At 35.5% G+C, this 15,129-nt stretch overlaps 1 protein-coding gene across 5 annotated transcripts in view; it reads right to left on the minus strand.

Moving 5' to 3' along the window:
- The window catches only part of LOC125228293 (NAD(+) hydrolase sarm1), a 101,954-nt gene that overhangs the window by 29,428 nt on the left and 57,397 nt on the right, over positions 1 to 15,129 (minus strand). For 2 of the 5 annotated variants that reach the window (XM_048132793.1, XM_048132795.1), the window contains exon 2: positions 11,864 to 11,920. The exons of 2 other annotated variants lie outside the window; for them this stretch is intronic. In XM_048132793.1, coding sequence (XP_047988750.1) covers positions 11,864 to 11,920 — 57 coding nt within the window. Of the gene's footprint in view, positions 1 to 2,264; positions 2,473 to 11,863; positions 11,921 to 15,129 lie in introns of those variants that run through there. One more of the 5 variants, XM_048132797.1, reaches the window with a different exon arrangement.

The raw sequence follows: 15,129 nt of genomic DNA on the forward strand, positions 1-15,129 counted from the left end.
ATTTGTACCACTCATATTGTTAATTTGTCGCAGTACTTCACACGGCAAAAATGTATTGCATCACACTTCAACTCACCGCACCTCATTTTACTCGCTTGTGACAGTCGCAACACAAACACCTCACGCCTCACAAAGCATTCACGTACTTCAAATGTCACAAAAACGTCAAAACTCATCATCCACACGCGCGCCTCGCGGCCCTCAAATACTCGCTCGCAACAGTAGCAACACAAACACCTCATTCCTCACAGATCATGCACATACTTCAAATGTCACAAAACGTCAAAAACTCATCATCCACTCGCGCGCCTCGCGGCAGACGCGGCCCTCAAACTCCGTCGCGAGAGTCGACACCTCAAATGAAGTGATCAACCACACGTTCAGTTATCGAACTACAGACCTTATGGCCGGGACAAAAGGTCCACCGATAAAATAAAATGTATCGTTTGACTCGTTTGTACCGGAAATCGCTTTGTACCGGAAAGACAGAAGAGGCACTGTGACAACAACACTTCAAAAATCCTTTCAAAGTGAAACAGATAGTTACGATTACTATAAGAGGGAGTGAGACAGACACACGCGGGCTTCAAATTTTCCTCACCAAAAATACGTTACACATGACTCGAAAGAAAACAATCTTATGCGCCGCAAGTTTTCATACATTTTACGCCTTTTTGATCCCAGGATAGTTAACTTGCTCGCAAAAATCGCGCGAAAAATCAGACGATTTCGCGTGAACCACATCTTTTGTCTCTGTCGCATTTGTGAAGTCATGAATAAATGCAGCTGAGATGCAAAATGTTGTTTTTCGCGGCAGGTCTTCATTTTTGAATTTTTTGATAGCTATTATTGTGCTAACACATTGACCAGTATAACGTGATCTACCGCAGCAATAGAGTTTGTATGGCTATTGTTATGTGTAATCAGGGAGCTCTCTTAGACTGGACGTTGAAATGGTAACTCAAGTGTTTTGAATATTCGGAATACCAAGCATACCAACACAGAGGGCCAACCACTGAGAAGATGCGTTTACGAAGCTTGCTTAAAAACAATTACAAGATTACTGACCGAAATATAATATAAATTATGTGAAGCATGGTAGTTTAATTAAGTATTTAATCAGTAATAGAAAGAATAATTCATTTCTTAATTCAATAGAATGATAAATAAATCCGACACGAAACGTAATTCACAGGCGGTTGACGTTGACAGTAATGACAGTTTACAGAAGAAAAGTTAGTTTGTACGTACTTAGTTGCATTAGCAATATTTGCATAAAGTTTAGTTTTGTCCTACAGTGATAATACTAATAAATGAGCCAAAATGTAATAATGGTGACAACTTTTACACAATCAAATATACCTGTGATTCTGCCTTAGTGTCATTTGTGTGCAAAAAAATAGTGAAACTGAACTGAAAAGACATACCGGCGTCGCGAATGTTGATGGTGTTTTTAATTACTATCATATTGCTTTTAAAACACATGGAGTGGTAGGTTTGTTATTTTTATGTAAAAGTGGTACTAATTATAAAACAATACGAACTTTAGTTTGTTTTAAAACATGCAGTTTTATGGTAACTATGCTAATCAAAGTATGTTATTATTAAGCTGTTAATAATATGAAACCACTGTAATTTGTAGCAGTAATTTAAATGGAACAAACTGTAAATAATATTATTCAATGGTAAAATTAGACCCAGTTCCATAAAAACATCAAATTAAGTTGTTATGCAGGCCTCTATGACAGTCCTTGAAATATTTTTAAATTTTATCTATTTTCTCTTGTTAAATGTTCAAGTACTCATTATGACTAATGAAATTTAGTATGTATAAAGGATATTTACCTAGTACACAACTACACATACTAGTTTTTGTTGCCGATGGATTTTGTCAAACAGCCGATGCTAGAAATTATATATATATACAGATCAGTACCTCACCTCATTTGAAGTAAGACATTGTAACACCTCATTTTTGGAAATGAGGTACTCATACAAACTCATTTGAAATTGATGTCCTACCCATCACTATGTCGGTTACGTGTACCTATGATTTGGGTAATCTAAGTTTCGTTAAATTTTGTATGTTGTAAGTTGTAAGTTTACTTCTTTACTGCTGCAGTAATAATTCCTCACTTTTGGGTGAAACAACTAGTGTCATTTACATATTCTTGCTTTAAATAGGGTTCTAAATGTTCTACTCAATGGTTACCGGCGCCGCGCTCTCGTCCAAGTTCAGTGTTATAGTATAGTAATGGTTTTACCTTGCGGATAGCCCAACACCTTTAAAACTTTATCACTGTATTAGTCTATCAACACAAATATCCGCATATTTCGCTTTGTATATTTTGCGTGGTGTCTTATCTTGTATGCACTGGTCAGTTATCGTGGTCACGTTCAGCTCCGCGTGCGTATCGGATGCTGCTGTGGGGCGACGCGTGTCCCCGGCGCGGAGTTCGCGGCGCGACTGCCGGTACCGATGCCGGTTTGTATTCTTACACACAAATCCGAACCCGCAAACTTCAAACCACAATGCTAGCTAATTAGAATGGCGAACGCGCCGGGTGGCGAGGTTCCGCCCACGGCTCTCTGTATCCGCTTCACGGTCTTATCATTCAACGATTCACCAGTTTCCACGCGTAACCCTAACATGAACCATCTCCTGGGTATCATGCTTTCTTAAAAGTCTTAATTCTGCTATATATCCGCTTGCAATTAGAAGAACATTCCTTTATTATTCATTATATGTGCCAACGAGTTATCGTTATCGTGGGAGTGATGAACTGTGTTGATCAGACCTTACCAATCAATGTCGATAAGATGTCAAAGGGTATAAACACTAACAGCTTTCCAGATATTGATATGTTCTAAGATTTGCAAGAATGCAATATGCATTATCATTGATAAGCCAAAGAATTGAAATTCAAGGCGAAGATCAATAAATATGTTGGATGAATTATCTTGCGACTTACCACGGACGGATGGAAACAACAAATATCTTAGCAGATGCTACACCTAAGGGCCGTAAAGAAAACATAACCGAACATCCTGAAACACTCACAGCAGCATCGGTTTACATTCGCACACGTGGACAAGAGATTAATATGCTCCACTAACAAGCCCCTGCTGAAACACTATACTAAGTGAATGGCAAATAAACCAAAGGACGAGATCTTCAGCTTCTGTCGCGAAGCTACAAGTCAACGACCTCTCAATGTCAGCGCGAATCGTAAAACGAATCATCGGTATTGATGATCAACGGATATTAACAATCTCGATGTTTAACCACTAGTTAGAAGTTAGAACGCTAAAATCGAAATGTCATTAAACGTTATTTTAAACAACAAATTGCTTTGAACGATAGCCGATCGCCGTCTGCCCGAAATGTCCTAATTACACTTCCGAGCGAGTTGAACAAAGATATTCTTTGTCCGGTTTGCGAATTTAAAATTCAACAGACCAATCTGCCGGGTCAAACAGATGAAACCTTTGCCTTGCGCAAGTAGAAAATTTGATTTAAATCGCCGACTCTTCAAGTCTACGATTATAATGACGGTTAATGGAATAATAACAAGGTTGAATAGACATAACCATATTGGGACTTAAGTGTTGTCATTGGAGGATAAATTCCGATGATATATGCCGTACTATAGATACCTGATTGAAGCATAGACGCTTACACCCACGCCGAACTATAGTTACACATCTATACGTATACATACACCTTTGCGTCTTCATGGACAAATGTTCCACGTGACTGATCAAATGAGTTGTGATTGTTGTATTTTAAAACTTAAAAATATTTTGTTTTCATACAGGTTTTTTCTATCTAAACTTTAAGCTTTATAGGTCGTTTGTTTTAATATGCCAAAAGCCATACAAACTCCGTAAAAATCAAACATAGTCTAAGAAAAAAACACATTTTACTTTGACAATAATTCTCTATATACTTGATTCTCTTTGGTACGCCTACGCAAATATTGTGTAGTTTCCATATAAATTGCTTCTTGCCAATAACTCTTGATCAATTCTCCATGGAGAAACCTAAAATAAAATAACTTAATTTTGCGAAAGCTCCCATTTCTATATGTTTCTCCAACTTGTAACTTACAAGTTTTAAGTATATTAGAGATGGGCCGAATACGGATTTTACCGAATACGAATATTTGGCTGAACATTCGGTTCAACTGTTACCGAACCGAACATTCGGCCGAATATTCGGTTGAGCCATATTTTAAATCCTAGCTTATAGTTAAAAACTTTTCAATGATTAGTAATGAATGGGTGTTCCTATAATTTAGTGCATAAGGAAATTTTGGTCTTTGTTTCTTAAGCTACGTCATTTTCACTTTTTTACAAAATTATTGTATTTTTATTTTAACGCATTTTTAACTCCCTTTGGTAGTTCTTAGAATGCTGAAATAGGATGTCATTAAGCCATGAATTACGAAAAAACTTAGCCTATTTATTTTCTTTGTTTATTCGGTAAATATTCGGCAATGTAACCGAACTATTCGGCCGAATACGAACATTGAAAAACTTGCCGAATATGCCGAATATTTACCGAATATTCGGCCCATCTCTAAAGTATATGAAGGTGTACCTAAATATACATATATGTACTATAAGGCTTAAATTTAGTTTATTTAGTAATATCCTATACTCTATTCAGTAATACAATTTCGCATGTAGCTATAACACTTAAAACTGAAATGAAAGTTACTATAACTTCTATTATATTACAGCTATAACTTTAAGTACCTATCTAAGTTCCCACAGCTAGTTTCATAAAAGACTTCATTGACCTAAAAACAAGATGAATAATAAACCAACGGCTAATGAGAATTGAAGTTAATGCCTATTTTCATATAAATCGAACAAACCGTATGGAAATGTGGTGAATAAATAAACTGGTTGTGATGAGATGAGTCACTTCACTTCGCTCAATCGGCTGGACGAAAATGAAGTTCTTCTTGTCGTAAGTTTACACTTTAACGGTTATGATTTAAATAATACAAGATTCAAAGATCGGTCGCCTACTTAAATACCAAAAAGAATATGATACATTTATTAGTGAACACCAACTAGACATTGTTATTCACGATAACAGGTAGGACCACTATACTTAGTCTGAGATGACTGACACACAACACAATACAATATCCACTCAGCCTTTCGCAAAACAAAAAAAAAACTTGTTTTTGTGAACCCGAGTGTGAATTAAACCGAGTCAAATTAGCCTCTTGATTTGTCAACTACTTGATGCTTGTAATGTATAGCGAATGTAATTAGTCGCGAGTAACCGTACTGTTGGTAAATAAGTGAGTAAGCGTACCTTATTCATCTGGGGTTATCTTGCGGTGTGGTATAACCGCTGTTTTATGATGACTAAAAGCTGCGAATTGATGCATTTGTAAACATTCAAAGTGAATATGTTCAATTTGTGATCCATTGTGTTGGATTATCGTATAATTTCAATTAATATTCTACCTCTAATAAATAAATAAGGAGACGTTCCAGTTATAGGTTTCTGGCGTGCAACAGGAAACTAAAATCTTACTGGTATGGATAAAGATAACGAAGTTTACCCTCTATTGCATAAATTGAATTGTAAAGGAGCCTTGAGGCTCAGTTGGTACTTTCTGATAACTACGATGCTACGTACCTAATTTTTGAGCGCGGTTGTGACATATTTAAACAGTATCCAATATTCATGGAACAGTGTATATTTCGTTGAACTCAGTCATATCATATCTAAAGCACCACATGCCCAATTCACCATATAATGTCGCGTCTTTATAGTTGACCGGATCAAGTTGATAGCATGACTTAATCAATGAAAAACAAACAAGGAGAGTTGCATCGTATGAGTCAGTGCAGGTTTTGTTCAGTTCTCCGAACGCATCTACGGTTTCTTCGAGATGTGACTAAATGGACTGAGTTGTTCCATTCATAAAACTATCTTCGAAAGAATAATGGCCTATGTTGATACACTATGTTGTTACTCATCCGTGTGGTGTTACCTAAACATGTAGTAAAGTTACGTTTACCAACAAGTACTTGAAGGAGAGTTGTGTCATCGGTTTTTGATATCATATCAAAATTTATAGATCGTCAATTATGTATTGGGAATTTGATAACAGAATTTGTAAATATGGTTAAGTACATCCGTATCACTATCAAGATCAAGACCAATACCAGTATTTATTTTGTGAGTGTTAAGGAAATTGTAGTAAAAAAGCATTAATAAAATTAAATTTACAGAAGTATAATGTAATTGAAAAGGTGTAGTATTAATTATTTGAAGAACAGACTCATTATTTATTCGATTTTTTATTTATTTTGCATAAAACATTTTTTATTTTTGATAGGTACTTATGTAGACCTATTTTCAACTTAATATATGACATATGTATACTTAAATTGATCACAATTCCAACTTAATATATGTTTTTATTTTAGAAATAGGGGTGTCTTAGCAAATATTTATAATCTTTTACGTCCTCGCTGATTCACAATTTTGTTTAAAAATACAGGTTTAGGAACCCATGGAGTTAGATCATCGGCATAAATACTGGTTTTAGTAATGCTTACAGATTTTCCTTATAAGGGCATCTATTATGCAAATCAAATTGTTTTAACTCCAATTATATTTGGCATTTGCTAAAAATATGACTCAATCTAAATTTACAAAGTTTACTTTATCTCCTTCCTAGATATGATTGTGACATTTCTTTGTTAGGTATTTGTTTACTTGTACGTAATAACTTTATCTCTAATTCTGAGAACGACTTTTTGTTGTCGCTAATTACTTTTTATATTGGTTTTCTATGTCAGATATGATTGGTTGATTGTTATAGGCGGTTGGAGTGAGTCATCCTTCATTCACGTGGCCTGTTATCATAACACATGCAAGTGTTACCGCACACACACACACACACACACACACACACACACACACAAACAGAGGGGTACCTGCGCGTGCGACGGTACTCACCATGAGTCACCTGTACATCCTGTTCTACCTTCGCAGCACTTTCACGAGTTGCGTGGATTTATGTTTTTTATCGATCGAGCACAAATTATAGAGCTAGTGGATCTTGGTAAACTATATAATCCTCTTTTTATTAGTTGAATCATTTTAAAGAAGGCTTTCTTATTTTTGGGCCTTGTTTGGGAATTCATTCCGAATTTTAGCCTTTTCAATTTTTTCTTAATGTTGTTTATGTTGCTTGTTTCTCAGAGAAGGGAAAGGAAAACATTTCTTACGGTGCTCCACACTGGCCTAACATTTATAACAGCCAGTCTGGCAGCACCATGACTGGTACCCCACATTACTGGTACTATATACATAATTAATATCTACCTGACATGCAGATTTTACTGAATCATTGATTTGCTTCTACAAATAGATAGTACTTTAAATTCCTCAGATAAAGTTTTTCACACGAGGTAATTATTTCAATTGTCCTCATATCTTATCCAAATATTTATTAATTGCATATTTATTTACAACTAAAAGGCATACATTAACATTCCAGTATTGTGCATTCCTTTAGATAACCTATGTACTTTATTAACTTTATAAATCTTTACAAAGTGACTCACAGACTCCGTTTTCGGTATCGATTGAGCGAAATTTCACAAAAAAACAACGGGGAATCATCCAGACCAGTCTTACTACGAAGACCAAAGTTCGCAGATGGTGGGAATCTTTCTCAGTCAAATTACGCCTTACTTCGTTGGATTAAAAGATAAAGATACTCGAAATTCTCGAACTTGGTGGTCACGGTAGGCCTTCCGATAGTTCGTCACGTAACCGTTGGTAACAGTAGGTATGTCGCAATTACTTGCGTATGTTATGAATAATATAAATGCTATTAAAATGCCACACGTTTAACAGGTACGTAGGAGTTGTTTTTACAATATACTTATGTTGTTAAAACTTTCGTGGTCCTTTTAACTTTAAATATTGTGGCTTTCTGACCTACTCGGAATTAAAACTTTTATTACAGTGACGTGCAGTAGGATTATGGGACATATGACTTGCTCTTGGCCTATCTTTCAGTAGGTATATCACAGAAATCTGACCTGCTGAATAGTATATTAATTTTTAAACTAACATGATCTTCACTCATATTATTAAATTAGAACGCCTACCCGTGACCACGGACGTAATGTCACGTTCACGTCCGAAACGTCGGATTATATTTAAATGTAAGTTTTACGCGAAGTCCTGCTGAATAATTATGGTTAAAGATATGGTTGGTTTAGTCAAAATAATTTATGAGTTTGAGTGGAATGTTCTAGTTGCCAAATTTTGTTCGACTTGATCCGCCGTATCGTAGATAACAGACATGTGACTAACAGACATGTGTCTAGTTACCATAAAACTTAAATCCTCTACTACTACCCACCCATTTATTTGCTGATACTATCATGAAGTATCAGCAAATAAATGGGTGACTATGTAGATAATAGATCGTTGTCAAAACTAAATTTGTATCTTTCTCGTTGTTATGTTATCCTATGTTGAATAATCTTTATAAGTCGGTGTAGAGTGTCCATATTTGGAAATAGGTAATAGGCTGTCATGCTACCTACATCGAGTAGTGCTCGGAATCCGGACTAAAAATCAGTTTGAATGTTATTAATACGATATACGTGTTGACGAGAGAAGTGACCGTTTTTTTCTCCCATACGTCCCGTCTCGATGTAGCCACTTACCTTACCACTATACCAATTTGCCTCTGTAGGTATACTATTACATCCATAGCGTCCACTTGTTTATTGATGTTTCTACAAAACTCTGATACTCTTCCAAGATTATGTAAGGTTGCCAAATGCTCACGTAACCTTAAATCATAGTGGCCTCAATTTATCAAAAGGGCTGTTGCTCGTCTGTTTACTTGTCTACTAACTGACTAAGCTCGGAAGGAAACATCGAATTATGCTCTGTTTACATCCGCACGTTGCATGGAGTTAGAACGGATGTGGCTTATGCGATATAAACTCGATTCATTAGTATCTTATGAATCATTGTTTTCATAGTAAAATCGTAAAGTTATGAAACGTATCATGATAGAGTGAGTCTTACGATATAAATGTGATATAAATAAGGTCAGGTGAGGTAAGGAAAATAAAGGTGAATTTGCCGTACGAGTCAAGTAGTTCAAGTACCTACAATTGTATGGAATATTCATAAAATTGTTTTCTTTACGTACCTACTTATTAATAGCGTTGCAAAACAAGTGATTTACACAAACCAGTTGAATACATAACTACATATTTGAAATAAAGACATTTCATGTTTTTCATTATTATCAACCGGGGTTTGAAATACGAGTATATTCTGTCATTTGAAAGCCTCTATTGTCGCTCGGTTATAAATTTTTCATGATCCGATTTTATGGGTTTGTTGAGGCGATGTTCTATATTAGCGTTGTGAATATTTTACTTGCAAGAGCAGAAACCTTGAACAATTTAACGCGCGTACATGTAAATCCGATTTAATTCCAAGAAGTGATTGTACGCACACATCGAGCGCTCACAGAAACGTATGATCTTGGAGGAAAACCCGTTGCAAAACATACGCGTACCGTTCGGAATTCGTATTAGGAACAGTAACAGAAGCCCGTGTATAAACTACGATTTCATGGCGGTCAATTTAATTTAAAACGCTTTTTTGTTATTATAAATGTAAAGTAATACCTCACATTTCTGTTTCATAAGTATTCGTGTCGAACAACGATACGAGTTTATGACAGTCATCGTCATTTATGTGGTATTGTTACGGTAGATTTGAATTGTGTATAATTTCATGACATTTCGCTATTCAGTTTTGGCTCTCGTATTTGGCTGCTTACACTGGCGCCCAAACGGAATTGAAGCAATGATTTTTAACTACCAACTTAGTAAGCGACTACTTATACTTGACTTAAGTTTTCTAAGTTAGTTGTTTCTGCTTAGCCCCATTGTTGACTATTAGAGAAAGGCTTAAGCCGTTACAGTGGCTATTTGTACTCTTTATTTGTGAAATTTTGCAATAAAGTATAAATAAAGCATAGATATCTAAAATTTTCTAGTAATTCAGACTTGAATGCCGACAACTTTTTTCGCATTCAAAACAACTGCGTAGTTTATTTATGCACGCATGAAGGCACGTGTTTATTGCACTTTACCTAAAAACGTACTTTTTTTCAGAAAGTTTACTATTTCAATATCGTATTTAGTAAATATGAAAACTGAAAATTATCAATAATTGCGTCAAACACGTGAATTTTTAATAGAAAACAATTACACATATTAACAAGGTATTCATACATAAATAGGTAAGAAACAGCACAAGAGTCTTTTGTGGCTGAAGGCTTGCGCCGTGTGTTTGCTGAGTGACGAACATAAACACAATATTATGTACACACTCTTTCAGAGTCTAGTGCGCGTAAAGCTTGATACATACATATATCTATGCCATGAAACATACTGAAGTTGACTGGTTTTAACCAACAGTAGATTCGGTTAAAACTCATATGTGTCCATGTTTAGTCAAAGATTTACTTGTATTTGTATACCATTGTTAGATTGGGACGTTTTGCTTGCTTTTATAATGTCTTACATCAAAGTTATACGAAAGTGTGTTCGTCCGTCTGTGACACTGACAGACCTTTTTATTTTTTAGACATACGTATCAACGTTATCAACGTTATAAGTATGTAACTCCATAATGCAGTGGTTGTTACCTATTACCTATTGTCACGCTAATTTTGTTTCGTGTCATATATTTACGAGAAAATTGTTTATTTTGAGTTTGACACATTATATTTTGGCACCTTCGGTCGCCAACTATCAACATATATTGCTTATCTATATCTTCGTTTGTGTTTGACATGTACAAAATGACTCAATCTTTGGTGACCTAATTTTTCAAACAAAGCTAACCGTTGAGTTGAGGTGACCGTGCTACCTAGCTGCATGGCTTCAATGAGGTTTATGATATATGACCAGCTCTACTTTCAGTACCGTGTTACCTTCAGTGACTACTTAGAGTCCTGTACATCTTTATTTAGCGCTTAGTTTTAGGCAAGTGTACTTTATATGAAGATTATGAAGGTACATACACCCGACCCAACCCCAGATAAACTGGTAACATGGGTAGGACAAAGAAGAAGATGAAGGTATGTATTCCAAAATTGCCCTATTTATGTACTCTTCATCTATTAACCATCAAGATTACTCTTAGTACGCGCAATGATAAATACCAAAACAATCTCAGTTCGTTCGAAATCGGAGGTGTCTTGGAAGCATATATCGCGCGTATATCGGTCTTAAGCAAGAAAATACACCTAGCCTAGCGCAGCTGTTATATTACTCAAATTAAAGTGAAAGTGTTAGTATGACTCACTAGAGATAAAAATTCACTTCATAAGTATTCAATTTATTTTGTTCTTTGTCTGGTGTGTGTTTTAGTTATGCAGTCACTAGACGTCAAACACGTTTGGATATTTAATTTTATACCCACCTTATATCATATTCATAATAACAACAATATTTACGAGCAAAGCACAATTAAACTTTGGCAGAAATAGCCATTACTGTTATTAATTAGTAGAATTAACGACTTTAAAGTTTTATTCATGTCACCGGTCATGTTTTCATTTTAATTACCTACATGCATCTGACATTTGTTATAATTCTCTATGAATATTACATGCACATGCAAATTATTAGAATCTTTATTTATGATAACTGTAATTATCAAAAACTCTACAACTATTTCGTGCAGGGGCGTTTATACTTTTAAAAATGATTATTGTAAAGACTACCTTAAAATTACCCACCACCTATAAATGCAAGTTCAACATACCCATCGTGCAATTTTAGAAGATTTTTCAGGCGCAAGCAACGACTCCTCTGAACGTACCTGAAATTAAACAATAAAACAAATTAATTTATTAAGCCTCGAGACATAAGTTTAAACTAATATTTATTACAAAGTGTGAGTGGGAATAGGAATTCATGCAGCGAATCAAAGTTTACTTACTAAGTTACGTGACTAGTTAAACAATGGTATTTTAGTCATAGTAATATCAAAACAACTAGACAATTTCCAGATAATAATTGAGAGTTGATTGATCGATTTGTCATGAACAAAGGACAAACCTGTCATCTACATTGGCCAAATTCACTTCGTAAAAGCATACGTACTTATTGTAGGTACCTATCATATTCCAAATCCTATGACATTGAAAACTCGAACAACACAAGAAAAAGTGGAACTTTTGTAAGAAGTCAGGGCACAAAAAGAGAGTAGCGCTCGTCTCCAATGAGTCATCTAAATGATTATAATGAATCACAGTTCGTTTACCTGCCAATGTTTACACCGGTATCCCAGATTTGAAATTTTAAATTTATTTTCATTTCAATTTAGACTGCTCATATAAGTATACATATTGCTGATTTATATCTTTTTTAAAGTTCATTCTTTTTTTGCACTAAATCTTCGTTGAGAATTTGTCTCGTCATTTATTCTGCGTGCAATCTCAATAAAACTGGTTTAATGCCGTTAACGACCTAAAGTTATGGCTTCTATGAGGTCAGGACGTATCTTTATTAGCGATTTGACTGGACAGGTTTTATAATTACTGCTTTATTTATTTGCTACATTCAATCACAATAAAGCATGATTATTACCTACATAATAAATTTCTTGACCTACAATATTTTTTGCATTATATACAATTTTATTGCCCCAGCATTGGTAAATTATGTGTGTACAATTTATGGCCATTTTTGATATCGGTACCTTTGACTATAATTGGAATTATTGTCCTAAAGGAGAACTACTAACGTCTTTAGCTCCAGTGCTGGACAACACGTGTGGTGACGGGTTAAAAATTTCACCACCCCCTTTCTTTCCGTGGGTGTCGTAGAAGTCGACTGTGGGATATGGGTTAAATTGTGGCATAGGCGAGAGGCTGGCAACCTGCAGTGCAATGTCACAATTTGGATTTCCTTCAACCCCTTTTTGCCAAGAGTGGCACTGAAACTTGAGTAGTTCATGTGCTCTGCCTACCCCTTTATGGGATGCAGGCGTGATTATTCGAGTGTGTATGTATGTACTTAATGTCGAAGACATAAATAGGCAATTAGACAGGGCAGGTAGGTTACTAATACTTAAAAGTATAATTACGTATAACAAACCTATGTATTTAGTCGACATTTTAACCAACTTCAAACCCCATGCAATTAACAAATTAATCGAAATCATCGATATTTAAACTCAAGCCGCATGACGAATTGACTTCTCAAAAGTTTGCACGCATAAGGATGCGGCCAGTAAAAGTGCGTAGGCGCATGCCTTATTTGGTTGCTTTATATTAACAGTTGCTTAGGCAGCTCAGTTCTGAAAAATACACAAAAGATAATCAGTTAAATTGATTTGATTTTGACTGAGTTTGGATTTTGTTATTAAGATGAATGTCTTAACTGTTCCAAGGTTCATTAACATGTGCGTCTAAAAACAAGTTCTTATGAAAGCTTTGGCAACAAAGATCGTCTTTAACACTAAATAATACTACACTTTTAGTGTTGCTATAGCTACTATAGTCTGTTGTGTTAATTTAATTATAATTTAAAAGTTAGTATAATTTAAAGAAAAAAAAGGCACCAGCGTTATAAAACTTCATTCAAAGAAACCATTATAAACTCATAAGATTCCTAATCGCCGTTTATCGTTGTGAATGGACGCATTGGACGCTTCAATTACCGTCTCGGTCGCAATGTTTTCAGCCCGCTTGTAATTTAATTCACATTACGATTATGAGACAGACGTGTGGGCAAAATGCAGCTCGTAAGCTCATAACTGCATTGTAAACTCGATAAGCGTCGAGACGGCAGTAGGCGGGCGGAAGAGGCCAGTAGTTGACTACTTGACTTCCTACTTAGAGAGCCCCGAGCGGAAACGCTATTTTTGGCGCCCACCGCGCTTCCTCTGAGGAAAGTCCACTTATGAATACAATCAAAGTAAATGTGATCAAATCGGGCTGCCTTCCTGTCTGGCAAGTAATTTGATCTGATTTTCATTGGGAATTAGAAACGTCCTTGTTAAATATGAGCAAAATCTGAATTAAGAATGACAGTGATAAACTGATAACGTTTGGTTGCGTTTGTTTGTCTCTAATTTTATATTAACTAAGGTAAATTATATTGTCTTCGGTTACCGCGATAGTTACTCATGAAATAAAACTATGGAAACGGATTAAATCGCGTATAATGAATTTAAAATACATCCCGACGTTTCGAACTCTTTACAGCGTTCGTGGTCAACGGGTGACTGAGGAAAAATTAAAATGTGCAAAAGCTACCCACTTACAAGAAATATTAACGAACCATGACCACAAATAATATAGATTTCTAAGGCAGGTTCACACACTATTAATAAAGCTAGTTATACAATATTCAAAAAATTTTACCATTACTCTGTTAAAAAAAAAATTAACCAATTAATCTACACAAAATTGACAAAGAAACAAACTGCAAATGTCCAACACCATACAACACAAATGCCTCACAGCCTTCGTCGTGCTTGTTCCATTATCAGATGTACTACTGGATCCCAAGCCGGTGGTAAAGTAAAGCCATCCTCTCTATTAAAGTTTGGATATTTCTTGATCTCAATGGCCTCTCGCAACATTCTGGGTATATATCGCTTCTCCTTAGCGAGAACCAGAGGCTTGTCAAACTTTATAGCATGATTGACTTTATCCATGACATGTTCAGAGACTGCAGACCTTTGCCGACGGTGCTTGACATCCGCTATGTGTTCCTTCACCCGTGTGGAAATGCTTCGTTTCGTCTGTCCCACATATGACAGGCCGCACTCACAGTCTAGCCTGTACACTCCCGCGCTTTGTAGAGGAGTTTGACATTTCACAGCCTCAGGAATTGGGACATCTTCTTCATAGGCTTGAAATAAGTTTTAATAGAAGCCCGTTTCAAGATGTGGCTGATCCTATCTATACGCGATTTAATCCGTTTCCATAGTTTTATTTCATAAGGTAAATTATATTAACATCCGGAATGATACTAAATATATTGTTATCTTTATTAGTAGATTAGATTAAGATTATT

Source organism: Leguminivora glycinivorella, chromosome 7 (genome assembly GCF_023078275.1).
Source record: "Leguminivora glycinivorella isolate SPB_JAAS2020 chromosome 7, LegGlyc_1.1, whole genome shotgun sequence".
In the NCBI taxonomy this organism is placed as follows: Eukaryota; Metazoa; Arthropoda; class Insecta; order Lepidoptera; family Tortricidae; genus Leguminivora; species Leguminivora glycinivorella.